Source organism: Cryptococcus neoformans (assembly GCF_000091045.1).
Source record: "Cryptococcus neoformans var. neoformans JEC21 chromosome 2 sequence".
In the NCBI taxonomy this organism is placed as follows: Eukaryota; Fungi; Basidiomycota; class Tremellomycetes; order Tremellales; family Cryptococcaceae; genus Cryptococcus; species Cryptococcus deneoformans.
Window position 1 is genome coordinate 1588035 of NC_006684.1, and position 23546 is coordinate 1611580.

Below are 23546 nucleotides of genomic sequence, written 5' to 3' on the forward strand. Positions count from 1 at the left end.
CTACGTACTATGAATAGACCGAATGCAGCATACCGATGTTGTCGAAAGCCGTATGCATGCATGACTGACAGCACCAGAGCACTTCGTTTGCAGGTACAAAATATGCAGGAAGAGAGATGCATGACCATGAGGCTATGGTAGTTTATGCAAGATCAGCGAGTCGGATGAGGAAACAGAGGATCACATCAAGAAGAATTTATATCGCAAACATACTCCCAGGCCTAAAGTCCCAGTGAACTATCCTACTAATGCAGTCATCCCCCGTTCAAAAGTTCAGAGGCAGGTCGAAAGAGTGTCTGGAATTGAGCGTTGACGGCTTCCCACATGACTAAAACATGACGAGCAAAGTGATTAAAAATCAAACAAATTCCTTCCCATCAACCTCCCAGCCTTCAGCTTTGAGCTGGGGCAAGTTAATGGGTGTGAGCGGCATACCGGTTTGGAGATAGTGGATAATGTTTTCGATGACTTCGCCTTTTATATATGGGCCCATGGAGTCGGGAGCGGGAGCGACATGGGGAGATAGGATCTGAGGGAAAAAAAGTGCGAGGACGGGGGGGTCAGCAATGTCTGGATTGGGGGGAAAGATGGGAAGGAAAGGGAACAGTGGAAAGGAGAGGAAAGGGGAAGAGGGAGAAGAGAGGGGAGAGAGAGAGAAGGACGTACGACATTGGGATTCGTGAGGAGATTTGGGTGGACGGTAGGTTCGTTTTCGAAAACATCTAGCGCTGCTCGCATTACTAAAATCAAATTATCAGCGGAGGAAGAACAATCTCGAGATGGAAAACCCAAAGCGCAAATGAAAACGAAAAACCCACCTTTGCCGCTCTCCAGAGCTTCCACCAGCTCTTCCTCCTTGACCACCTTCCCCCTACTCACATTGACCAAAATCACTCCATCTTTCATCTTCCCAAACGCTGCCCGTCCAATCATACCTTCTGTTTCTTTTGTCAATGGGCATGCCAGGATGATGACGTCTGACTGGGCGTAAAGGTCGTCCCGATTGGGAAGATACGTCCACGCTGGGTTGGATGCGGCGTGAAGGGATGGGCGACGGGAATGGTAGAAAATGGAAGTGGCGCCGATGGAGGATAGAAGGAAAGCTAGGTGGGATCCGATTGATCCGAGGCCTATGATGCCTATCTGTACCCGTTTTGAATGAATGTTCATCCTGCAAAGGGATGTGAAGAGAAGAGGAACATCATCACCTACGACTTACCTTGGCGGTCTTCCAATCAACAGTTCTAACGCCCCTATCGCCCCATACTCCCTTTCTTACACTCATATCATACCTCACGACCCCCCTCATTGCAGCCAACGTCAGCACCAATGCTCCTTCTGCCGTCCTCTTGCCCACAATGGTGGGTGCGTTGGCGTACATGGCTCCGACGGAAGTAAGCCATGGGACGTCGACTTTGTCGTAACCCGCCCCAGGACCGACGAAGAGTTTGCAGGATGGTAAAAGCGGGGAGAGAAGGGTGGCGTCCCATCGGTCGGGGAATGTGTCCATGCTAGTGAATAAGCCCTATTTCAGACGCCTGTTAGCTCTTCTCTTCTCTCTCTTTGGGTTGGTAGAGACGTATGAGGCGACTCACCCCAAAAGCGACAAAGCCTCCGCCGACTTGTTCCACTTTTTGTTTGATCAACTCTACTGTCTCGTCGTACGTAACTGTGGGGAGAGTATGTACCTCGGCGATTTCGCGGATCTGTTTATCAAAGGTTTCGTGGCCGCAATAGTCGCCAATCAAGAGGACTTTGGGTTTGTTTGCATAGGAAGGGTATGGGGATGTGAGAGGTGGTGTGGATGGAGGGGAGGAGGGGGGTGATGAGAAGTAGACTGACGAATACAAGGAGGAGGGGCTCGAAAAGGACATGGTATTGCTGATGATCGTTGATCGTGGTGCGATGTGTAGGTCCTTCGAGGGGTTAGGCAGATACTGGCGGAGATTGTATGTTGTGTATGGAAAAGTGGGTGTCTGAACCTTTCCGGCTGCAATAGCTGATAGAGATCTCACCTTATACATATTCTCCAGACGCTAGATTGGGATACAGAGGCCGCCGTGGGTGGTAGTGAACAGATCGCACTCGTTAGAATCCCACGAAAGCACGTCATTCCCGGAGGACACTTGATTTTTAGTAATGACAGCATTGCTGCTTACTACGGGTAATGGATCAAAGTTACCCATCATCATGTAAAAGCGCGTGATCTATGGCATAACTGAACTCTGCTTGGCGTCAAACGAAAGAATGAATGGAGAATGAAGAGTGGAGGGTTTATGCACCGGCCGGAGCTTGGTTCGGCTCGGAACTTGCAAAAAAGAGGTATGCGGCCCATCCCGCTAGAGAAGTCGAGAATGGCGAGGAAACGGAGTTCATTCTCTGTCCATCCTGTGCGACGGGCGGTGCCTGTAACTCGTGCCTGGGTGGTGTGTAACTCGTGTCTTGCTTGACGCACGGTCCTTTGTCTCTTTCATTCATTTGTTCCTTATCTTTCACCGAGTCACCCATCGTTTGGGATTCCGATCGATGTCGATCTCCCGCCCTGTCTATGGAAGTCGTTGATGTTGGTTCTAGCGTGCGCCCAAGGCCCCGACCCGTGCTTCCCGTGCTTTTGCTGCTACCGTGTGGGGAAACGAGAGAGATCCGGAAGCGATCATTTTTTCACTAAAACTTTCCCTAAACCAGCACACAACCACGGGCCTTCTAGATTGAGTATGGGGCGAATACTCCCATCTCGAATGGGGCTGGTCGTTTTGTCTTTTGTCTTTGAGGTGACTTTTTCCGTGCGTATTGTTGATTTACTGCGATATTCACTCGCATTTCCACATCACGAAAGGCTAGCTCCCCGTTTCATGAAATCGCAATCCACCAAAACTCATCCACCGCCCCTCCATCCGCAGGCGGATCGAGTACGAGTCTACGATCCGCACGACGTTCTGGCTCGTTCCCCCTCTCACCCACATCGCGGACACGCCCCGTACGCTTCGTCGCAACGTCGAACTCAGGCGGATGGCTACGTGTATGACTATGTTTATCACCCGCACTCCCATTCAACTGACCGTCCGTTCCCGTTACCACTCCCATACCCGTTGCCATACCCGTTGCCATACCCGACTTGTCCTATTTCTCGCGGCGCTCTTTCTTTTACGTCAAACCCGACGACAAACAGCATCAACGGTACCTATGCAAATAAAAACGGCATGCGTCAAGCACCTCCTCCACCGCCTGCTTCTGCCCCAGAGCCGTCTTGTGGAGGAGGTACAGCAAGTGTCTTGTCGGGATTCCAGGTGGACTATACGCGGGTGTCTCCGAGGAAGACGGTGAGGCGGCCAAGGGTTGTTTTAGAGGAGGAGGAGGAATTCCGAGGTGGAGTCGAGAATGAAGCAGTGGGAGATGATCTGGACGCCACTTCCTTGTCCCAGTCAGAGAAGAAAACATTGATCCTGCGCAAAGGAGCGGATAGCCAAGGGATGGACAGTGAGCGAGTGGGGGAAGTACGTCCTCCTCCGCCAGAGGCGTATATCGTGTTAAGGCCGCATCGGGTGCCGAGGGTTGCAGATTTTGGTGGGGATGTGAGTGGCGTGGGAACGGGAGTGGGAACGGCAGTGGGAGTGGGAAAGGGGACGGGGAAGGGGACGGGAAAGGGGACGAAAGGAAAAGGGAAATATGGTAAATCGATAGGGACGGGAGCCAGGAAGGGAAATGTTGATGTAGGCTGGGATGATGGGATACCAGGGGATATCCCGACGTTTGAAAAATGGTACGTTCCCTTTTGTTCCCCGGCTCAACTCTTTTGATTCGCCGCCACTGATGCATAAACTGACTATTCATAGGTCGTATGAGCTTGAGATACTGCAGAGTCCTACAAGAGGTAGAGCATTGGGTCTACATCCTCTATCTCGCGTGCGTCGCTATCGTTTCCCTTTCCCCTCGTGTTAAGGAGTCTTCCCCCCGGGCCTTGCAGAAACTGATGTGGGTATAGGGTTTTCCATCGCTTTCTGCGCCATTGATTGTCCGGCTCATTGTACGTGATGGATCAGGGGGGATCATCCCCGCCGAGTACGTTTTTTCTTCCAACTCTCTTCTTTCCCATCGTCTTGTTCGGTCTGTGGGCAATGAGTAAACTGACTGTGTGCTTTACGTAGCAATTCGACACTAAGCAGACGACTCGTCCACACTGTCATCATGGTCGACCTCGTTTCGGCTGATGGCAAGCAGTCGAGGGGGGTTGTACGGGTTTGTGAGCGGTCCGGCGTGTCGGCGGGGTTGAGCGGCGGGGAGGGAGAGACGACGCGGGTTACTTGCCACCTGCGGAATTTCCTGGGTGGGACGTTTCGTTCGTCGAGCACGTTTTCGATACCGACGATATCTACTACCCGCACGCGACCATCTCGTGATACGCAAGATCGTGATGCGCAAGAAAAGGGGAAAGGAAACTTTTTCATCTTTTCAGAGATGGTGGTACGTACACCTGGAGAGTATGCGTTGATTGTCAAGCTTTTGGATATGGCGGGGTGAGGTTTTTCGTTTCTTCTGTTATTTGGGGTTGACACATAAACCACCAGACCGCCGCATTTGGGTACTTCGATAGGCGTTACGTGCGCGCTTGCAGAGGTGCTGACGAAACCGTTTACTGTCTTGTACGTATGGCGTATCATGATGAAACGTCTCTTAAACAAGCAATTAGCCACTCGAGTAAATTCCCAGGGAGTGTACCCGCCACGGAGCTTTCGGTAGAGTTTGCCAAGCAGGGTGAACGGAATCTCGGGGTGAGTTTTTTTTTGGCATGGGTTGATGCTGATTTGGGTAAAGCAGAGGAAAGTAAGGGATGCGATTGCTGGGTCGAGCGAGGAGGAAGAGGGGATGTAAAGATTGATCAATTGACAATGCAGAGTTTGATACATGTACACATCTAGAAGAATAAACTACATCCGATCTAGCCTTTGCTGAGACTAGCATCCCAATGCTGGTTGTACAACTTTGTCAGGCTGTATTATATTAGTGCTGGTCTGATTGTGTTTAAAGAGGACGATACCTGATCAGTCCGGAGAGCAAGCCGGTTGTACATTTCAGTGGTTCGCCGAGGATGGAGCGGATAGGGGATGGCAAGCTGGGGTCGAGGATATCGTATGCTGATCAGGGTCAAGCAAGTACAGTATCAGGTATCAGGTATCAAGTATCAAGCAAGTGTCAAGTATCAAGCATCAAGCAAGTATCAAGTATCAAGCATCACGCATTGAGTTGTATCAGCGGGGAAAACAAGTGCGAGGAGATACGTACAGACAAACAAGAGATCAGCGACCAGTTTCCGGTTTGTCCATTTGGCTTCTTTTAGCTGTTCTCTTGTTGCTTTTCGTTCGTGCTCTCGTTCGGATAGTATGCGTGACTGTGCGTAGGCTTGTGGATGTGTTTGGGGATGAAGGACAGGGGAGAAGATGCGGGGGACGGTGTGGAAGTGGAGCTTGCAGAGCGCGATGAGCGTTGTGAGCAGCCAGAAACGACTAGACGGCAAACGATCAGCGTGTTCTTTCCGACGGACAGGACGCACTTTGCCCACGTCTCGGCTGTGTGTCCGAGTCTGCGCCTGAGCAAGCCAAGCCTGGCGAGGCAGACGGTGTCGTCGGCCACTGCGCCTGCGAGGTCGACGAGGTGGAGGAGCATTTCGCGCGGGGACATGGGTGTGGGCGCGAGGAGGGAGGCGAGCGGGTGGAGGGGGTTGAGCAGGAGGAGGCACTTGCGCACGAGGGAGAGGGAGGCGATGGTGAGTGCGAGGCGGCGGCGGTGGCCGGCGAGGCGGGGGGGGAGGGGGAGGGGGAGGGGGAGGGCGAGGAGGTAGACGTATGTCCTGAGGGTGTACTGCACGCATTTCTAGGCCGGTCAGCCCAGGGGGGACACGAGAAAGGGGGGGACCCACGAGAAACTTGTCTCTGCCTTTGCTGCTGTCGACGACCCGTGCGAGCACCTGCAGCGCGAGGACGGGCCTCCCCCCCGCGGCGGCGAGGGCGCGCGGGATCCCTTTCTGCGGGGCGAGGTCCCGCCGGTTCAGGTACTCGCCAGCGTCCCCGAGCGACGGCGCACCGAGCGCAGGAACCGGCGGCGAGCGCGGCTCATCCACCCACGCCTCGCGCTGCGTCGACCAGGGGTTCGGTGGCGCAGACGAGCTGGAGAGCGGCGGCGACGGGAGATGCGACATGAAGTGTATCGGATGGGGAGTGGAAAAAGCCAAAACAAACAACAACAACAGGTCGCGTCTCGGCCCGTTCGCGAATTTATTCCTCGCACCCGCTCTTTCTCCTCCTGCCCAGCCCCGATGCCCGCTCCAACGACCCACGCCTCGTCAGCCAGCAGCAGCACATCCACGCCCGTCTTTCCAGCAGACCAACTCCGTGCATGCATCCGTCAACTCCTCGCTACGACACTGCGCGATGTGGCGTACGACCATGCGGATCCGGGACGCATGAAAGAGTTGAGCAGGGGGCTGGCAGAGGTACGTCCCGGGCTGGACAGTAGACTTTTTCGCTCACCGCTCCCCCACCGCCACACAGAAAATCAAATCCCAGATGCTCACACTCCACCCACGCGGCTTCAAGTACATCATCACCTCCACCCTCACCGAGAACAATAACCAAGCGGGCAGGGGCGATTTGGTATGTCATTGGGAAGCGACAGACGTGGCTGTCCAGGAGATGTTTAGTAATGTACCTCTGGACCGGTGTTTTCCCCGGCCCAGGTGCGCCAGCTGATATGATTTTACGAGGTAGGATTCGATCATATTCGTCGTACTCGCTGTGGCTGTACGTGTCTAGGCAAGGATCGAGGATCAAGGATAAGTGCCAGTCTCGATCAAGGATCTGTGGACAAAGTGCCAGTCTCGATCAAGGATGCGCAAAACGTTTTGCATAAATACCTTTCAAAGCGTCTAAACGGCCCATTTCTGACGCCTTTCTCTAGACTGGAACGTTGTAGAGTGAAAAACATAAAATATGGATTTTTTTTGTATACAACTCTTCCCCCGTCTTATCCATCTCCCCGTCTTATCCATCTCCCCGTCTTATCCATCTCCCCGTCTTATCCATCTCCGACTCCCGACTCTTAAAACTGCTGAATCTTTTGCGACACCCTATCACGCAAGGATGTGTACGCATTCATGAGCGTTTGTTCATTAATAACAATATCTGTCGTATCAGGTCGAGGGCGGGAGACGCGAGAGGCAATTGCTGCAGCGTCTGTTTCAAGGATGACCCTGTGATGGTTTACGGTTGGTCCATTAAGCTTGGAGGTGGAAAGATGAGGGAAAAAAAACCACCCACCCATCGTCAATCGTCTCGTCCGCGGCCAACAAGACCAGATCCAGGCTCTCCAATACATTCCTCTTCTCGACCGAGCCTCTCAAAAGCAAGTTGACGGCATCGAAGAATGCGGAAAGGGTTTGATGGAGCATCAGTTCGTTGGATGAGGAGAGAGGGCCGACGATGATGAATGTCAGGTCGACGACGGAGCGCGTGAGGATGATGTGCGGTGGAAGGGGGTGTATCTCGCCTAGGATGATCATCTCCCAAAATCAATATATACTCGCAGCAAACACGAAAATCACTCCTCCGTGATGGAGAAGGACGTACCGGCACCACGACGTATCTTGTCAAACACACTCTTCTCAAACGCTTTTTGCTCCTTGAAACCGACCAGCCCGCCCATCCCGGGCCCTCCGGCGCCAACACCGAGCTCGAGGGGGATACCAGTCCCCGGAACGGCCTGGTGCGGGGGGTTATAATACTTTGCAAAGACCCGCTGGCCTTCAGAGTCGAGGATGAGGAGAGCGGTGACGGTGTAGAGAGAGAGATTTGACTAGATAAAAACGTAAGTTGGTGCTGGCGATGCGGAGAGTGCAGAGGGATACTTGCCATGGCGACGGATGGATGAGGAGGAGAGGAGTGGATTGGGATCGTATTTGTATAGCGGATCTGCATTCGCTTCCAGTCAGGCTCAACAACAAGGTCGTGATGGGCCCGACGCGAGTGGATAGGCATGGGTGGAGAGGACATATTATAGGCATGCCCATGAACGAGCGCCTTTTCCTTTTTCGGAGAAAAGCGATAAAAGTGAAGATATCCATAATATCCTTTTTTTTTATTTTTATAACGGCTTGTTTGCGTCATCGAATGGGGTTTTCTCAGTGTCGTCATTTCCATCTTCTTGGTGAGTTTTGGTTCCTTCTTTCCACTCACCCTTCCGTCGTCACTCACATTAACAGATTCCAGCAGAACCCACCAATCCATATCATCATATTCTTCCACACATCGTCATAACCACTTTCCACTGCGACAGTGCTCATTACAGTTATACACCTGTGAGTTCATCTCTCCTTTTGTTATTTTTCTACCACTTTCCCCCTTCATCCGCCTTTGCTTTATAATCAGATCCGCCTTGCACCCCGTCTCCTCTCAAATCGTCCCTTTTGTCATGTCTTTATCTTGTACCCAAAATGCTGACTACCTGTCCACTATGAAATGTATTACAGTGCCACTGCTAGTCTATCGCAGACTATTTGCCACTCGATTGTAGCATTAAACGCTCCACTCTCAAAAATCTTTTTCACTGCGTGCATTCGTCGCCTTCACCACAAAAAAAAAAAAGTGTATTACTATTTGCTCTTCTTGAAAAATGGCTGCGGTTGCACAAGCACCTCCTTCAATGCCTCACTCGTCTATTGAGAACTCTGGTACGTTACTTTTCAAATTCGTCAAACCCGCCCTTCTTTCACATATGCTTTTTACGCATACGCCATATGCTTCCTACGCGTTACGCGATAAATCCAAGTCGTGCCCGGCGGCATGATCCATTCCATTTCAACCATTTTATTCACGCCCCACAATGACATCACATAACGCTGATATTACCATTTCAATCGTCCCGTTGTTTCTCAATGGTTTTCTAGTTACTCGACCTTCATCTTCTGCCTCTAACCCCAAACGCCAACTATCTGAAGCTCCCGCGTCAAGAGGCGGTGAAGAAAACTCAAACTTGGCTGCTACTGTCACCGTGACAGAATCGACACCGGTCGAGAATAAGGAGAGCAAGGAAAGCGGGAATGCAAAAGGCAAGTTTGGTGCTTGGTTGCTTTGTCTCATCGCGCCCTCGTTAACACCTCACCAGCCGGGTCTTCCGACAAGGACAAACCTGCCGACCAAGCTTCCGACGTACAGAGACCTCCTCTCCGACCTAATGCCGTGGCGCGCTCCCGACTCGAACAAGAACCCAACCCATTCGAACAGTCATTCCGCGACTCGCACGGTCCCGGCACTTCTGACCGCGACACCCCTCCTCGTGGTACAGACGCGACCTCTACCCGCCACAACGCCTTACCACCTCTTTCATCACTCACGAGCCCTGCCGCTGCGGACCCTACTCAATTCCCCTGGCTTGCCAATCAATCTCTTCGTTCGGGCCCTTTGAGCCCGGCTATGCTCACTGGTCCCCAGGGCGCAAACCAATCTTCAACTTCTAATAATCTCAGGCCCAACGAAGGGAACGCTGAAGGCGGATTCGAGTCTTCAGGTTTTAGGACTGGCTTTACACCCGGTACAGGATCAGGTTTCACGCCGGGTTACAACTCGTTTATAAACTCGTCGCTCAATTCTTTGCCTATTCCCTCGCCGAACACGGCCGCTTTCCTCAACTCAATCACAAACGTCACTCCTCTTGGAGAAAGTAGCGAGGTCGCCCAAGCCGCTGCCGCACAAGCACAGGCGCAAGGCCAAACAACGTCCAACGCTTCCTCCAACTCTCAAACTTCTCAGAGCCAATCTTCCACCGAGCCGATCCAACCGCCTTCCGCTATTCCGCCCCACATGCAACCTCATCCCCATCACCCTCACCCCCTCTCACACGCTCATTCACCAGCAAACAACCACTCTGGCCACCCGGGCCAAGACACAATTACTCCCAACACGCTCAACGCACTTACCGGTGTCTTTGGCGATATGTCCCGAGCGCCTGCTGGTGCGCCAGGGCAAAACCAGTTTTTCGCACCGGCCATGTCTGCCCACCCCGGCCATCCCGGCCACCCAGGCCATCCACACAACGCCCATCCTGGCATCCCTGGCGTGCCAGGCGTTCATGGCGTCCCAGGCCATCCAGGAGTCCAACTGCCGATGGGATATGTAGACTACGCACAGCATAATGCGAATGCGGCTTCACAGGCTGCAAACGGTCTTTTCCTCCTCAGTCAAGCACATCAAGAGCTGTCAAAGCGAGAAGAAGCAGAGGGGACGCCCGGGAGTGGCGTCGGCGGACCGACAGGTCGATCATCACGTGGAGGAAAAGGTTCAAACACCTCTACACCCCAGACCGGGTCAAAGAGGAAATCTGATGGGGCGGCTAGAGGGAATGCCAAGAAGGGAAAAAGGGCTAGCGCTGCCGCCACTGCCGCTTCTATACCAGTCCAGAAGAAGGGGGGAAGTACGAGTGGAAGTGGGAATGGAAGTGAAGATGAGGATGATGGCAGTGATAAGAAGGAACAAAAGTTTGAGACGGAGGAGGAGAAGAGGAAGAATTTCTTGGAGAGGAATCGACAGGGCAAGTGTATTTCCCTCCCCCCTTCTTTTAAAGGCTAACACCCTCGGTCTTTTGCACCAAACAGCTGCTCTCAAATGCCGTCAACGCAAAAAGGCATGGCTCAATGAGCTCCAATCCAAAGTCGAAGGGCTTACCATCGAGAATGAACGTCTCCAGCAAACGGTGCAGCAGATGCATGACGAAGTTGGCAGGCTTACTGCCATCTTGATGCAGCATCGTGATTGCGGGCTGGGTATCCCGGCGCCTTATGGAGGAAGGCTGAGATGAGAGTTTTATGTCCTCGCCGTTGCCATTTTTTCCCCGCTTTTACTCCCCACCCGCTCAACACGATGAATTTATGTATAGTCCCACGCCTCTTGCAGCAACACACCGCAACACAGCCCTCTTCTTATCAATACACACTACGCCTATATCAATCATCTCGCAAGCGAACTGCAGGAAGATGGATAGATGAAAAGGATAGTCGGGAGATTTTTGGTCATGATGTGATCATTCTTCAAAAAATGGCGTTTGATGTTTTTTTTTTTTTCTTTAACCACACTTGTATCAGTAGACACTCTCCACTTTTTCATACTGCCTCTGAATTTCCTTACTTTTTGCTTGACCCGTCTCTGCCTTGCTTTTCTTTTCGTGGTCGTATAGTCTTTGGAGCTCATTGCTACATTTATATTTGCAAACACCTTGTGGGCGGTCTTTTCTAAAGAATTTTTTTCTTCCTTCTCTTTCTTCATCTGTTTTGACGTTTGCTCGTCAGCTTTACTTTCTCACCTTTTCATTCAGTTTTCTTTTTTATCATTGTAACTCGTTAAAAAGCTCGATTTATCGATCAACTCTTTTCTTTTTTCTTCAATATGCAAGCATAATACGACAACAAACGTGACAGCCAACGAGGAAGAGAAGCAAGGAGCGGAGGGAAGGAGGAAGGTGACAAGGCACCGGGTACCGTTTCAGGAATTCATACACCGGCTTGTCCGCTCTTTCCGTACCCTCCCAGGAAAGTCTAAACAAATTGTAACAAATAGCAAAAGAAGATTTAAATTACCGACCCAGTATGCAGTTCCTCTTCTAAACTAGTACTTGCTAAACCTTTTGATCAGCCATCAGTCCATGTTTACCTCGACGATTACAAGCAGATGCGCTGCGTATGAAACGGCATGACATCATTTAGAAAGTCTATTTAGTGGTTTAGCGTTGGGTACCTTGTGATTTTAGCAATCTAGTACCTTTTCTAAAAGAATGACGGTTCCTCATTTAGACCGGTTTCCGGTGTTTCAAGTTTTGGCCCTGGTTCGTTCCTCCTTTTTTCATGATCCGTGGTCTGCAATTCTAGCGTGCAGCGTGTTTGACTTTCAGAGTTATCGCCATCGCTAGCGTTATTTGGATATACTACTATTGCAGCGGTGCTTTTTTCTTTCTATTTTCACGTCTTCTTGCTTCGCGACCAGAGTATATATATATATATATATATCCAGCGTCTTTCTGTCCACTTTCGGTCTGTCCCCCACTTTCCTTCTCTGTTTCCTTTTTTCACTTTATCGGTTCTCGACCTTGCTCAGCCTAGCTTGTCGGCCTGCAAAAACGCAAGAATAGGAAAGAAGACACCATGAAATCTGGCTTGATCACCACCATCTTCCTCCCTCTTGTCCTCTCGGCCCCTTTTCCAGCCCCCGGAGATAATCACCCCCAGGCCGATGCCCGTGCAGCTCATTCACACGCTTACGCTGAAGCGAGAGGTGTCGATGATTCTACGAGTGTAATCAGCTTGAACGACGCGTACGTTGTCATTACTCTTTCTCTTCTCTCTCTTTGCATCACCAATAAATCAAGAGTGAAAGCTAAACCTCTAAAAACAGATCCACACTCTCGTCCCTCGTCGTGTTCAACCCTTCCGCCACGTACTCCTTTGCCTCCCCAGCCTCAGCTTCATCTGCTGCTGCTGCCCAATCAAATGAACTCCTTTCGTCCGGCGAGTCACCGACGTTCAACCCGACACCTACAACTACTCTGTCTTTACTTGGTAACGTCAGTACCGCTGCCACCTCTTCCTCTGGGGGTTCGTCGGTATCGGGATCAGGAGCGGGAGTAGAAGCTGCTGCCAACTCTACTTCCACCACCACGGACAGTGATACCGGCAGTAATGGTGGTAGCAGCGGAGACTCAAGTACGAGTGGGGCGGACGCTGTAAGAGGGAGAACCGATCTCACGTTGATGGGTGTTGGTATGAGCTTTGGAGTTTGTGCAATTGGGCTTGGATGGGTAGGAGGGATGGGTCCTTTTTGAGCAAGGAGAATACATCAAGGGGGAGACGACAGGGGTGGGTGAAATAAAGCATGGAAAGCGAAACAGAGAGCGATATGAAGTGTAGAAGAGTTTGATGGGTCGATCCGGCCTTGTTTTACCCCCAAAGGGGAATGTAGCTTCTTCTTTCCAGCCAGCAAGATATAACTTGCTTGGGAACTTTGGAATCATGTAGCAAATAGCGAGTAGAATCTTGAGGTAAATATATCTTTAATGCGTATTCATTTCTGTATATTATGCGTGTTAAATCGTTCATTCCATTCATGCATAAGTCAAGACAGCGAAGTATGAATATGACCAGATTAACAAAAGATGATGATAGTAGCCCTATAAGGTCCCTACTTTCGATTATACCCAACCCCCTAAAGCATATACACAATGACATAGACCTAGTAATCTTTACATTCCCTCAAATCTTAACAACTGAGCAAACCTTAAGCAGAAGTCTCGTTTGCCTCTCGGTAAGAGATCTCGACGTCTGTAACGTAACCTTTGAACTTGCGTGGATTGACCTTCTTCTCAAACCTGAACGAAACAAAATGAAACCCAGGAGGTCAGTCAAGCTATTGCTTCTATTGCTTAAATGCAAGAGGGTGAAGAAGGGGTGACTTACAGCTCGTCGATCTCGGCAGGTGTCCTACGGGCAACTTCAGGAAGGATAAACCACCCAACGACAGTAGCGACCGAGCCTGTTCCGGCAAAGCTATATACCTTTTTGTCAGTACCAAATTTGACTTTCCGATTACGGTCCCTTCGAGATATGGTCTTCATCAAAAGGAGGGCAGATGGAGAAATACTTACAAGAATCCCGTCTTGACATTCCATTTAGCCTTACCATTAAGCATGAGCGGAGTGCAGAAAGAGAACATGATGGCAACCATGTTGGACAACGCAAGACCCCAGCCTGCAGTTTGGGCTCGAAGTCGTTGAGTAGGGATTTCAGCAGCATAGGCGTAGCCGATAGCGGAAGCGCCGGTAGTTGAGAAGGTGGCGAGACATGCAAAGAAGATCTATGATAAAGCTTGATTAGGGAAGGGTTCTTCATTTCAACATAAAGATGGAGAGAAGGACTGGACATACGAGGAGAGAACCCAGAGATTTGCTGGTGTAGTCGAAACAGCCGATAATACCAAGCGAAAGAACAGAGAGGACAGTGATTCCATATGGGTAGACAGTAAGCGGTCGACGGCCGATATTGTCACTGAGGGAGACGGTGATGAGCATAGAAATGAGCTGGACACAGGAGAGGATGACGGTAACGAGGAAGGGGTTGCTGTTACCCGCAAGTTGGACTGTTTGAGAGAGTTAGCGGTTTCGTATTGAAGGGTGGTTGCCATGGAGGGAGAGGGGAAAGAGAGCGAGACGATGATTAAGCTTACAGAAGTAGGTAGCGTAAGTGTTGAAGACAGAGAGACTATTGATAAACGATCTAAGTGATTCGGCATAAAGAGGTAATTGGTATGAACGTACCCAACGAATTGCTGAATCATTTTCGGCCAAGAAGCAATGAACAGACGGAGTAAGTTGCTTCCCTTGAATACTGCCAATTGACCTTCTTGTCCTTGACGTTTGGCGATGAGCTTGGCTTCTTCCAGTGTAGCTGTCATGATGGCCTATGTTCATACTCGTATCAGATACGATTCACACGATTCGATTAGGAATCATACTGACAACTTCTTCTTCAACGGAGTAGCCTTGGAGATGACCTTGATATCTTGACAACATTTTGGAACCCTTTTCAAGCTTGCCTTTACTGACAAGCCACCAAGGAGATTCAGGAAGTAAGAGGAAGACGATACCCATGACACCGACCATTGGCCACTACACGTTAATTACTTGGTTAGCTTTGAGAAAGAAGGTACTTTGACAGAATTGATGGAAGAGGGACATACCTGAGTGTAAATGGCAGTTCGGAAATCGTAAGGCTTCATATCATTGAGCTCATTGAGCGCGATAGAAGCTGCAAGTTGACCGAGGCAAAACCAACTAACTAGTTTGTCAGCTTCTTCCTTCGTTTACCAAGGGTAAATGGGGTAAATGGAATAAAAAAATACAAAATTCACAATGAGTAGGCGTTGATGAAGAAACCTCGAAGCTGAGAAGGCGCTACTTCACTCAAATAGACCGGCATCGTTGCTTGCAACATACCGACACCCATACCAGAGAAGAGTTTGGCGACAAGCCAGTGGGACCAGTGGCTAGCAAAGGTTTCGGCGAAGATGGAAGCTACGAGGAAGACCCATAGGATATAGAGGGCGTATTTTCGACCGAGAGCGTCTGTAGCGTATTGAAGAAACTGATATTGAATCAGCTTTCATTCGAGATCCAGAAAACTGATAGATGCAATAGGAGACGTACGATTTGCCCTAAGGTTTGGCCGGCAGATTGGATACCACCCCATGCCGAGACGTACTTTCCATCGATAGCTTCAGTGCCTGGGGCTGCCATCTGTTGAATGAAACCTTTGTTGGAGACGATACCACCGTTCAAGTTGATTTCTGATGTACCTTAGTGGTACTGCGGCTCAACCTTAGGTCTAAGACTTACGATAGCCGTCAAGTGAAGCACTGAAGGCCGCTGCCATTGCGACGAAACCTAAGAGCTTGTATTCCTTGAGGGCTTGGATGGTACCCAAGTCGGCAAACTTGGACCTCATCTGCACCGCCTCGCCCTTGGACATGGTCTTTCGAATCTCTTCGGCGGTTTGAAGACGTTCAGTGTGAATGAGCTCATTGTCTTTCTCGTTCATCTCGAGAGGGATAGCTTGAATATCGTGGAACCCTGAGTGAGGGTGCTGTTGGTCGGAGGTCATGATTAAAATGTGGAATTGAAAAGTCAAGGCCTTTGAATGCGAGGGAGAAGTTTGGAAATGTGAAGAGGACCAGCAAAGGAAGTATTGACTCTTGGAGGCCGCGGTATATATGGCCAGTTTGGGTTTGGAGCAGCATCATGTCATTGTTTGAAAGCAAAAGTAAATATCGCCCTCCTACCCGACGGATCATCCCGAAGGGCAGGTGGAAAATTAAGCCGCTTGGTTTGTTCTTTCGCCTCTCGCCAATCAAGGGTATTTCGCAACTCACCTCCCTGTGCCAGAGTCGTTCCTCTTGTACAGCTCGAACCCTCAGCAGGCCAAAAGGTGGAAGACCAGCTGCTCGTTCCTGTCATGTTCCTGTGTAAATGCGTAAAACCCCGCAAATTTGAAGCAAAACCCTACAACAACCCGATGCCTATCTGGGGATCCCAGTGGGTTCCCCTCGGGGTCCCAGTAATTGAACCCTGACTGATCAGAGGAGATTGTGGATTATGTGAGGAGGGTAGCGATTGTATCATTATACCGGGAGACGTCATGTTCGGACCGGCAACTAAGAAAGCCTTTCGGACTTCTTACCAGCTTTCTGGGAACGCCTCAGCTCTATATGCATTCCTCGAGAGAGAGCGAGGGATCGATCATCTTGTGTTTACCGCGGTTTTTTGGGTAACATGCTGCGAGCCTGCTAACGTTCTCGTCTTGTGATATTAGTTATGATGTATCGAATCTTTTTGTCTTTGCTGGCGAGCAGCGCAGAAAATGGACAAACAGATGTTCCTTTTGTTCCTCTTCTCTTCCTCCGCGCTGCGTCCTACGCCACCACGACCGCAGCCACAAAAATGTCGGGCCGGGAACTTCGTACTTGTGGGAAGTTCGGGGAAAGAAAGCGCCGTGTTTCCTTTTTTTAGGCCTTCTCCTTTCTCTCTACTTCTTGCACACCATCAGTGGCATGGATTCCCACTGTGCAAGGAACAAATGATGGCTGTTCATCAACATATCCCAACGTCGTAAATCTCATTTGAGTGCATTGTCGGCGGTGGGGCGATCTACAAGTGGAAAGACGAATTTTGTGTCATTCATAGGAAGACTGATGTACTCCATCCTCCAATAATTACCTTCCGTGATGTTCTCTTAAAAGTAATCAGCTACTACTATCTGTGGTGACTAGCATAGAAACTATTATTATATGCGAATTTGTTTCTCGTGATTTTACTCTTTCTACTAGCAAGTCTTCTGACCGCTTATTAATGCGACGGCACTACGCACTGTGCATGTCATTTTCTTACATGACAATGGATGTATCGATGATGCTGCTTGTATGTACTTTTGTGGGCCAGTACTATTGGTGTAGCAACCTATTCCACGGGCCAAGCTGTATCCCTTTCTAAAAATACTTACGTCTTTCCCTTTCCTGTTACGCCTTTCCTTTTCCTTCTAACACTTGATCGCAATCATTTGGAAATAAATGCTGTGGTAAACAGACGAGTCATTCACCCCTCATGTCAAGTACATATCGTAGTTTGCCTCAGCTACAACCATGATTGTTCTCAACCATTCATAACTGCGTTACCCAAAGCCCTTCAAAAATTAACCAACAAGATCCAACAAGATTGAAGAAATAGAAATACACTACATCTGCAACCAACATACACATCATATCGTCGCCTCGCCCTGGAACAAACCCGCTGGTAAATCAAACCAGCTATACAAGTCCTCCAAACCAGGCTGCACCGCCCAAGCAGGTACCTGGCTCAAATCTGGTTCTGGAGGGGAAACATGCGGTGTTTCTTGCGCGTTGGTGTTAACCGCCGAGTAGGCCGTGCGACGCAAGTCAAGAAGGACATGTATAGCGTCCGGAAGGGAAGAGGATGAATTGGTGGAGAGGGTATTGAGCCATTTGCGTTTGGCTCGTTCGAGGAGTTTGACATATTGTGCTGAAAGAGATGTTAGCTAGCGTACAAGGGAGAAAGAAGTAGGCATACTGGCAAGGTCCCAATACTGGGATTGCTCTTTCAATGATGCTATGATCTCTTCAAAATCCTCATCCGGTTGAGTATGATGGTTCAAAAATGCGTGAACTTATATATTTGTCAATGTACTTTGTTTCAATTTCTATCTGACAGCGCAACTCACCAAACAGTACCCTCGCAGCAACCCAACATCCCCATATGAACAGCGGTGTCGACGCTGTCACCCAGCCTATTGATCGAGCAGTGTTTGCGAGCTTAGCCATGGAGCGAGCGGAAGAGAGGCATGTTGAGACATAAGGTTCTTGTGGTTCGCCGTTGGATAGAGCGGGGTACGCGTATGAAGCGTTTAATTTGAGTAACGTCCTGTACAGTTGGTTAATGAAGTCTGGGGATGGTGGAAAAGGGTAAATATAGGGGTGTACGTACGAATAATAGATCGCATGGATCATGAATCTCATCCCAGGTTGATGTATCCTATTAATGGGTCTCATGGAGAACCATCTCGTAGCAGTTGTCGTAAGAGTCAAGGTCATATCCTTCCTGCTCTCCAACCCTCTGGCATCACCGAGAGCGATCTTCTCCCCTTGGAGAGTATGTGCCCTTCCTAACAAGTCGAGCGCTTCGACGAGATAGGCCATGGGGCTGACATCTTCGAGTTTCAGATCTATCGGTTCTTGGTGAAGTACGGAGCGGAATAGGGGTGTCTGATACCATTCCTAAGGGGCTGTTAGGTCAAACTTCAGGGAAAGGAGAAGGGAGAGAAGAGACTCACTGACTGTGCCCAGATAGAGTCTGAGCACGGTAATCTCCTCTTGATATCAAAATCCGGCAGCGCAAAATCCCACCCTGTCGAAACACAGACGTATCTATCCAGGGCAAAAATTAACCAAAACAACCTTCTTCTAGACTCATCCTCATGCCATGTCGACGGGGGAGGGATGATACTTGTCCGACTCAAGCTCGGCATCGGCGTCCGTCCTAGCCAAGGGTTCGGGTCCTCCTCTGTCGATAATCCTAGATGTACCGCCGACCGAGTTAGAAGGGCGAGAATCCCCCAGCTGCTTGGGCCTTGATCGGAACCTATTAGATCTAGAGCTAGAAGGGCGAGGGCTTGGAGGGATGAGATGGATGTTGATTCGATAGCATGCGCAAGAACGTGCTGTTTCGCCTTTTGCTTGATTAACTGTTTACTCGTGGCTATTCTTGGGTCCCTTGAAAGCCTCAAAGAGACAACGACAATGGCATGATGCACTATATTCCAGGGCGGGTGGAAGTCGGGTGGGGAAGGGGATAATATAGGCGCCCAAGGGTGGATGTGGGTGAAGAAGAGACCGATGAGATCGCGGACTATATCGTCTGAAGGCAGGACATGGGGGTCCATGAAAGACGCTGGAGAGGACATGTTGACGTTTGGGGATGTGGAAACGTTGAATGAAGGGCGGTCGAACTGCCCGCCGGTTGTAGAAGGAGAAGGGTCGGTAGGGAATGGATTGGGGTTCGATATGACGCTCGGTACAGAAGTGGAAAGTTGTTGGGTGGAGATACCGATACCGCCTGAGAGGGAATTTGAAGACATATGTCCGAGATGGCTTGGGGGCGGGGGGGGATACATTCCTTGCGGATTGGACTGGAGTAAAGGATCGGAGAGAGGGGTATGGTTCTGGTCGAAGGCGAACGATGGCCCGTTAATGGGTATTTGGGAAAGACGGGCTTCGTACTCGGCTAGTCGAGACTCATAACCCTCCATTCGGTCCTCTAAATATTCTATGGGCATCTGTCAGCCTCGTTTGTGCGGAGCAGATTGAGCCAACTCGCCAACACGTTTGATCATCTCCATACCCGTACCCGGCCGCAATCCAGGTTTTTGTTTGGGAGGATAATAGCAGCTATCGGGGCTTTTCGCACAATTCAAGCACGTGGGCTTAGTTGAATCGCACTCTATCCTCTGAATCAGTGTACTCCTTCAGATGCGAGAACCAGGAACAACTCACTGATCTTCTTGCCTCGACACGGTGCGCAGGTGATTGAAAGCGAGGGTGGAATAAGAGGTTTCTGGGAGTCACCACCGCCAAAGGATTGTGACCTCAGACTCGGAGCCTTAGGCATAGTGCGCGCTATGTGGGACCTGGAGATGTTGCTTGGTGTTGCTGTATATTGGGCTTGACAAGTTGAAAGTCAAGATGCAAAGAAACAAAACGGCTAATTATGATTATTTGCCTTCTTGCCGACTGGGAGAAGTCGGTGATTACCTTGTTCTACTCGACGCGGGGCCGTGGGAGCTGCAGAGAGGGGACCCGGAGTTTTTAGGGTTTCAGAAAGTGGGATAATTTGATGGTGGAGGTTGTCCTGCTGCGGCCAGAAGGTATTAAAAGTGAATGGATCGTTCAAGCGGTCGCTGGATGGAACGTCACGTTTGGGTACTGTAAGGTGGTTGAAAGTGCACGACTGCGGTATATACCTATCTGGAGGCATATGCATTCCACACGGAATTAAAGAAACAACGAGAAGAACCGATGGTGCTTGTGCGACCAGGCGATCTCCTCCGGATATTTCGGCAACCTATTTCCGGTATCCCAGAATCCTCTTTCGTGACGAGTCATCTCCTTATACATGTACGAAGCATCTAAAAATCGACATCCTCCAGCATCTTCCCCCCAGCCTCTACAGGCAGAGCAGCTACAACTACAGTAACCCATTTCGCTCCATCGGATCCAGCTTCCCAAGCATGCAGAGTTCCTGTCTGAATCACCAGCTCTCCAGCTTTAACCAAAGTTCGCCTTTCGCCGCCCTTTCCATCGGGCACCACCAGATAAGCGCTCCCCTCCAAAAAGACGTTGTAATCGATAGAAGATGATCTGTGCATACCCACTCTGAAGTTGGGGGTGAGGGCAGTGACTGAGCCATTTGTACCGCCTGGGATGAACACGCCTGGAACAGCAGCCACAGCATCTGAGATGTGTTGAGGGGTGACAATATGGGGGTTGGTAGCAGGCAGACCCATGGCAGAGTAGAGAGGAGTGAGGAAGGCGCGGCCGTTAAGGACAGGATTCAGACTGACTGTATCGTCGTGGAAGGTGACGTTGTCGCCCGACTTGTCAGAGGAGTGATGGGAGGTGACGATACGGCGAAGAGTGGGGATAGGAGTGGTGATATTGGCTGTCATACTGAATGTTTGTTTCGTGAAGATTCAGAAGTGTCGCTGTTGATGTGATTGATTTGATACACTGTTGAATTTTTATACACGACTTCATTGGCACCTCCAGGCTCGCCGACATAGACCGTATGGTAAATCCGAGGCTGAAGTAAGGATCGGATTTTAGGACCCAAAACATGCTCAAGAACTGAATAACCACGCTTTTTTCCTCAATTCGGGATCCGTAGGCACGGGTTTCACAAATCCTAATAAAAGCTCGGCTTTCACCTCCCTGTATCATTTTTTTCTCTTCTTCGCATCTTGAGTTTTCAAGAACTATACTTGGTCTTCATTGTACAATTTCTACCCTCTACAGCCAGCCGGGATGCTGAAGGTCAACTTTTCCGCCGTATAATAACGCCCAAAAAGAAGACAATGCACGGCCCACATCTCTCCTATTATCTCTCGGTCCATTGAGCCGCCGAGGCAGGACTTTCGGTTCATGATTCGGACCGGTGCAATTACAACATTTCGGGCTCGTCATCCGCCGTACGAAAATGTGTTCGACTGCTCTCAAAACCATGGGCTACCACAAAAACACGAACAATCAGATGTCGAATTCGTTGCCTGATTGAGCTTTGGTCTTGATCAAGTTTATCTTCGCTGCAAAGTACATTCGTAATGGTCGCTTCCGAAGAGCAACAGGTAAGTCCCCACCTTCACGTGTCGGCCTTGCTTAACTCCCCGTCATAGACGATAAACAATCTCCAAGCAAACTGGGTTTGGGTTCCCAACTGGATCGACTCCTCGCCTGACAACTCTGCCGCTCGCCTTGTCTCTTTTACCCGCTCTTTTAGCTTGTCTTTTATCCCCTCGTCTGCCATACTCTACTTTTCTGCCGATACACGGTACAAACTTCTCATCAATGGCGCGAGAGTTGCAGTTGGTCCTACAAAAGGTCATTCAAGTATTTGGTACTACGAGACTCTCGATATCGCACCGTATTTGAAGGAAGGACATAATGATGTCGAGTTTTTGGTGATTAGGTACTTTGCGAGTTCGAGAGGGGGGATGCCCTTTGAGAGGACGACGTTCCCCGGGTTGACGGTGGTTGGGGAAGTTGGAAATGTGAACTTGGCGTCAAAAGAGGGGTGGAAGGCGGTGGTGGATCAGAGTAGGGTGTATCCTACTGGTTTGGTGGATGATGTTTTCCTTCATGTAAGTTTTTTTTTCCTTATAACGCCTATGGAGTATCGTTGACTTGGAACAGATAAACGAACGGGTTTCAGCTACTTCTTCCCGAGCCACACCCTTGACACCCATCCCATACTCGCTCAAAACTGTCAACGGCGAACTGCCCCCATGGCGTCTCCGTCCGAGATCTATCCCTCTACCCGAAAGTAGCCCAGTCGCCGTCAACAACATTCACGCATGTCAAAGCCCCACTCCTTCTTCCGACTGGCTCACCTTCTTCGACAGTTCTAACCCCCTCATTCTTCCAGCTGGAACATCTCATTCGCTTGACATTCAAGCCGAGGTCCATTCTACAGCCTTCACAAAATGGATTTTCTCCTCCGAGAAAGGTTCAGAGGTGAAACTGAGGTTAACGTACTCTGAGGGATATGAACTCGATCCGAGACAGTATCCATGGTTACGCACTAAAGGCGATCGCCTCGACTCAAAGAATGGTCACCTCCTTGGGCCTTACGACGAGGTCACCCTCCAACTTTCTCCAGGCCAGTCAGTCATATACGAACCTTTCTGGTTCCGGACCTTCCGCCTCATCCGAGTCCAGATTGAGGTGGGAGACCAGCCAATCAAACTGGTGTCGTTTGAAGCTATGCAGGCCAATTATCCGATGGGAGTTAAGGCCGAGTGGAAGGAGCCGGCAATGAGGGAGAATGAGAAGATCTGGGAGGTATCGATTAGAACTTTGAGGAATTGTATGTTTGATGGGTACTCGGACTGTCCATTCTACGAGCAATTGCAGTACGCATTATTTTCACAGTCTGTTTTACGTTTGAATTCAACGCTAACTCGTCCTTTCAAAGATATTCTGGTGACAGTCGATCTGTCGGGTTATTCCACTACCTTCTTTCAGGCGACGACCGTCTCATGCGTCAAGCAATTACAAATTTTGCAGCTTCAGTCACTCCCGAAGGTCTCACCCAATCCCGTTTCCCGTCACACGTCCCGCAAATCATCGCCGCCTTCTCTCTCTACTGGATCTTACAGATATCCGATCATCATCTATACTTTGGCGATACACCTTACACTAAATCATTCGTCCCCAAGATTGATGGTGTCCTAGCATTTTTCGACTCACATATCGATGGGCTTGGGCTTGTAAGTGGGATTTCGGAGGATGTGTGGCAGTATTGTGACTGGGTGACGAGCTGGTCTGCGACGGAGGATCATCCGGATAAAGGCGTACCTACCTCTGGGCGAAAATCGAATCGACATACCTATCTGAGTCTGCTCTACGCGTACGTTCTGAAGCAAGCGGCTCGGCTTCTGAGACAGGTGGGAAGAGCGGGAAATGCCACCGAGTATGAAGAGCGGGCTGAAGCTGTTGTCAAGGCTATCAAGAAACATTGTTACGACGGAGAGTTCTTCACAGACTCTACAGCTGATATCGCGAACGATTCGGCGTACTCCCAACACTGTCAAGTATTCGCTACCCTTGCGGGCGTTATCCCTCCTTCTGAAGCATCGCAGCTCCTTACAAACGCGTTCTCCAACCCCAAATTCTCCAAATGTT

General features: G+C 50.0%; 11 protein-coding genes across 11 annotated transcripts in view; 5 read left to right on the top strand and 6 right to left on the bottom strand.

Annotated features, from left to right (window-relative positions):
- Positions 1–136: 136 nt before the first annotated feature.
- Positions 137–2915, bottom strand: CNB05660 (oxidoreductase, putative). The gene is made up of 6 exons (XM_024656637.1): positions 2016–2915; positions 1596–1916; positions 1220–1525; positions 819–1143; positions 667–740; positions 137–529 (listed from the first exon to the last, which is right to left on the bottom strand). Exons 1-6 carry the CDS (start codon positions 2022–2024, stop codon positions 359–361), a joined length of 1206 nt encoding a protein of 401 aa, XP_024512314.1. The 5' UTR covers positions 2025–2915; the 3' UTR covers positions 137–358.
- CNB05670 (hypothetical protein) lies at positions 2496–4898 on the top strand. Its single transcript, XM_024656638.1, has 8 exons — positions 2496–3019; positions 3170–3760; positions 3834–3903; positions 3983–4059; positions 4146–4514; positions 4566–4640; positions 4688–4769; positions 4813–4898. The coding sequence occupies exons 1-8, from the start codon at positions 2562–2564 to the stop codon at positions 4867–4869; spliced, it is 1779 nt and encodes a 592-aa protein (XP_024512221.1). The 5' UTR covers positions 2496–2561; the 3' UTR covers positions 4870–4898.
- Positions 4861–5781, bottom strand: CNB05673 (hypothetical protein). Its single transcript, XM_024658908.1, has 4 exons — positions 5549–5781; positions 5281–5501; positions 5051–5132; positions 4861–4988 (listed from the first exon to the last, which is right to left on the bottom strand). Exons 1-4 carry the CDS (start codon positions 5674–5676, stop codon positions 4937–4939), a joined length of 483 nt encoding a protein of 160 aa, XP_024514249.1. The 5' UTR covers positions 5677–5781; the 3' UTR covers positions 4861–4936.
- Positions 5782–6310: 529 nt separating this feature from the next.
- CNB05675 (hypothetical protein) lies at positions 6311–6903 on the top strand (the record flags this gene model as incomplete). The annotated part of the gene is made up of 3 exons (XM_024658909.1): positions 6311–6487; positions 6546–6698; positions 6763–6903. 3 exons carry the CDS (start codon positions 6311–6313, stop codon positions 6901–6903), a joined length of 471 nt encoding a protein of 156 aa, XP_024514250.1.
- A 189-nt stretch (positions 6904–7092) lies between these two features.
- Positions 7093–8015, bottom strand: CNB05680 (hypothetical protein; the record flags this gene model as incomplete). The annotated part of the gene is made up of 4 exons (XM_569309.2): positions 7902–8015; positions 7620–7845; positions 7311–7539; positions 7093–7243 (listed from the first exon to the last, which is right to left on the bottom strand). Exons 1-4 carry the CDS (start codon positions 7965–7967, stop codon positions 7093–7095), a joined length of 672 nt encoding a protein of 223 aa, XP_569309.2. The 5' UTR covers positions 7968–8015.
- A 206-nt stretch (positions 8016–8221) lies between these two features.
- CNB05690 (bZip transcription factor, putative) lies at positions 8222–11444 on the top strand. Its single transcript, XM_569310.2, has 5 exons — positions 8222–8347; positions 8519–8719; positions 8936–9097; positions 9154–10575; positions 10640–11444. Exons 2-5 carry the CDS (start codon positions 8662–8664, stop codon positions 10840–10842), a joined length of 1845 nt encoding a protein of 614 aa, XP_569310.1. The 5' UTR covers positions 8222–8347; positions 8519–8661; the 3' UTR covers positions 10843–11444.
- A 503-nt stretch (positions 11445–11947) lies between these two features.
- On the top strand, positions 11948–13154 carry CNB05700 (hypothetical protein). Its single transcript, XM_569311.2, has 2 exons — positions 11948–12348; positions 12429–13154. The coding sequence occupies exons 1-2, from the start codon at positions 12179–12181 to the stop codon at positions 12853–12855; spliced, it is 597 nt and encodes a 198-aa protein (XP_569311.1). The 5' UTR covers positions 11948–12178; the 3' UTR covers positions 12856–13154.
- Positions 13135–16124, bottom strand: CNB05710 (sugar transporter, putative). The gene is made up of 11 exons (XM_569312.2): positions 15421–16124; positions 15232–15371; positions 14937–15169; positions 14766–14859; positions 14545–14694; positions 14344–14486; positions 14253–14287; positions 13954–14165; positions 13675–13883; positions 13487–13576; positions 13135–13398 (listed from the first exon to the last, which is right to left on the bottom strand). The coding sequence occupies exons 1-11, from the start codon at positions 15683–15685 to the stop codon at positions 13308–13310; spliced, it is 1662 nt and encodes a 553-aa protein (XP_569312.1). The 5' UTR covers positions 15686–16124; the 3' UTR covers positions 13135–13307.
- Positions 16125–16869: 745 nt separating this feature from the next.
- Positions 16870–20069, bottom strand: CNB05720 (hypothetical protein). The gene is made up of 7 exons (XM_569313.2): positions 19644–20069; positions 19468–19590; positions 18425–19416; positions 18079–18368; positions 17816–18015; positions 17665–17760; positions 16870–17616 (listed from the first exon to the last, which is right to left on the bottom strand). Exons 1-7 carry the CDS (start codon positions 19756–19758, stop codon positions 17336–17338), a joined length of 2097 nt encoding a protein of 698 aa, XP_569313.1. The 5' UTR covers positions 19759–20069; the 3' UTR covers positions 16870–17335.
- Positions 20070–20135: 66 nt separating this feature from the next.
- CNB05730 (hypothetical protein) lies at positions 20136–20864 on the bottom strand. The gene has a single exon (XM_569314.2). The coding sequence runs from the start codon at positions 20813–20815 to the stop codon at positions 20276–20278; it is 540 nt and encodes a 179-aa protein (XP_569314.1). The 5' UTR covers positions 20816–20864; the 3' UTR covers positions 20136–20275.
- Positions 20865–21117: 253 nt separating this feature from the next.
- The window catches only part of CNB05740 (conserved hypothetical protein), a 2905-nt gene continuing 476 nt past the window's right edge, over positions 21118–23546 (top strand). The window contains exons 1-4 of the mRNA XM_569315.2: positions 21118–21490; positions 21539–22003; positions 22056–22774; positions 22837–23546. The exon at positions 22837–23546 is cut by the window's right edge and continues 476 nt beyond it. Of these exons, the coding sequence (XP_569315.1) occupies positions 21467–21490; positions 21539–22003; positions 22056–22774; positions 22837–23546 (1918 nt within the window). The 5' untranslated portion in view covers positions 21118–21466. The remainder of the gene's footprint in view (positions 21491–21538; positions 22004–22055; positions 22775–22836) is intronic.

Excerpts from the sequence above, each read along its gene's own strand:
- CNB05660 (XM_024656637.1), bottom strand. Across the intron at positions 1,526-1,595 it reads GAGGCTTTGTCGCTTTTGGG|GGCTTATTCACTAGCATGGA; the intron begins GTGAGTCGCCTC and ends CGTCTGAAATAG. Across the intron at positions 530-666 it reads TCCTCACGAATCCCAATGTC|ATCCTATCTCCCCATGTCGC; the intron begins GTACGTCCTTCT and ends TTTTTCCCTCAG.
- CNB05670 (XM_024656638.1), top strand. The coding sequence starts at position 2,562 with ATGTTGGTTCTAGCGTGCGCCCAAGGCCCCGACCCGTGCTTCCCGTGC. Across the intron at positions 3,761-3,833 it reads ATCCCGACGTTTGAAAAATG|GTCGTATGAGCTTGAGATAC; the intron begins GTACGTTCCCTT and ends GACTATTCATAG. Across the intron at positions 3,904-3,982 it reads GTCTACATCCTCTATCTCGC|GGTTTTCCATCGCTTTCTGC; the intron begins GTGCGTCGCTAT and ends ATGTGGGTATAG.
- CNB05673 (XM_024658908.1), bottom strand. The coding sequence starts at position 5,676 with ATGTCCCCGCGCGAAATGCTCCTCCACCTCGTCGACCTCGCAGGCGCA. Across the intron at positions 5,502-5,548 it reads ACAGCCGAGACGTGGGCAAA|TCGTTTCTGGCTGCTCACAA; the intron begins GTGCGTCCTGTC and ends TTTGCCGTCTAG. Across the intron at positions 4,989-5,050 it reads AAATGTACAACCGGCTTGCT|CCTGACAAAGTTGTACAACC; the intron begins CTCCGGACTGAT and ends AATATAATACAG.
- CNB05690 (XM_569310.2), top strand. The coding sequence starts at position 8,662 with ATGGCTGCGGTTGCACAAGCACCTCCTTCAATGCCTCACTCGTCTATT. Across the intron at positions 8,720-8,935 it reads CTCGTCTATTGAGAACTCTG|TTACTCGACCTTCATCTTCT; the intron begins GTACGTTACTTT and ends ATGGTTTTCTAG. Across the intron at positions 10,576-10,639 it reads CTTGGAGAGGAATCGACAGG|CTGCTCTCAAATGCCGTCAA; the intron begins GCAAGTGTATTT and ends TGCACCAAACAG.
- CNB05700 (XM_569311.2), top strand. The coding sequence starts at position 12,179 with ATGAAATCTGGCTTGATCACCACCATCTTCCTCCCTCTTGTCCTCTCG. Across the intron at positions 12,349-12,428 it reads GTAATCAGCTTGAACGACGC|ATCCACACTCTCGTCCCTCG; the intron begins GTACGTTGTCAT and ends CTCTAAAAACAG.
- CNB05710 (XM_569312.2), bottom strand. The coding sequence starts at position 15,685 with ATGACCTCCGACCAACAGCACCCTCACTCAGGGTTCCACGATATTCAA. Across the intron at positions 15,170-15,231 it reads GCCAAACCTTAGGGCAAATC|TTTCTTCAATACGCTACAGA; the intron begins GTACGTCTCCTA and ends ATTCAATATCAG. Across the intron at positions 14,166-14,252 it reads CACTTACGCTACCTACTTCT|TCCAACTTGCGGGTAACAGC; the intron begins GTAAGCTTAATC and ends TCTCTCAAACAG.
- CNB05720 (XM_569313.2), bottom strand. The coding sequence starts at position 19,758 with ATGCCTAAGGCTCCGAGTCTGAGGTCACAATCCTTTGGCGGTGGTGAC. Across the intron at positions 19,417-19,467 it reads GGAGATGATCAAACGTGTTG|AATATTTAGAGGACCGAATG; the intron begins GCGAGTTGGCTC and ends AGATGCCCATAG. Across the intron at positions 17,617-17,664 it reads CCAGTATTGGGACCTTGCCA|CACAATATGTCAAACTCCTC; the intron begins GTATGCCTACTT and ends CATCTCTTTCAG.
- CNB05730 (XM_569314.2), bottom strand. The coding sequence starts at position 20,815 with ATGACAGCCAATATCACCACTCCTATCCCCACTCTTCGCCGTATCGTC.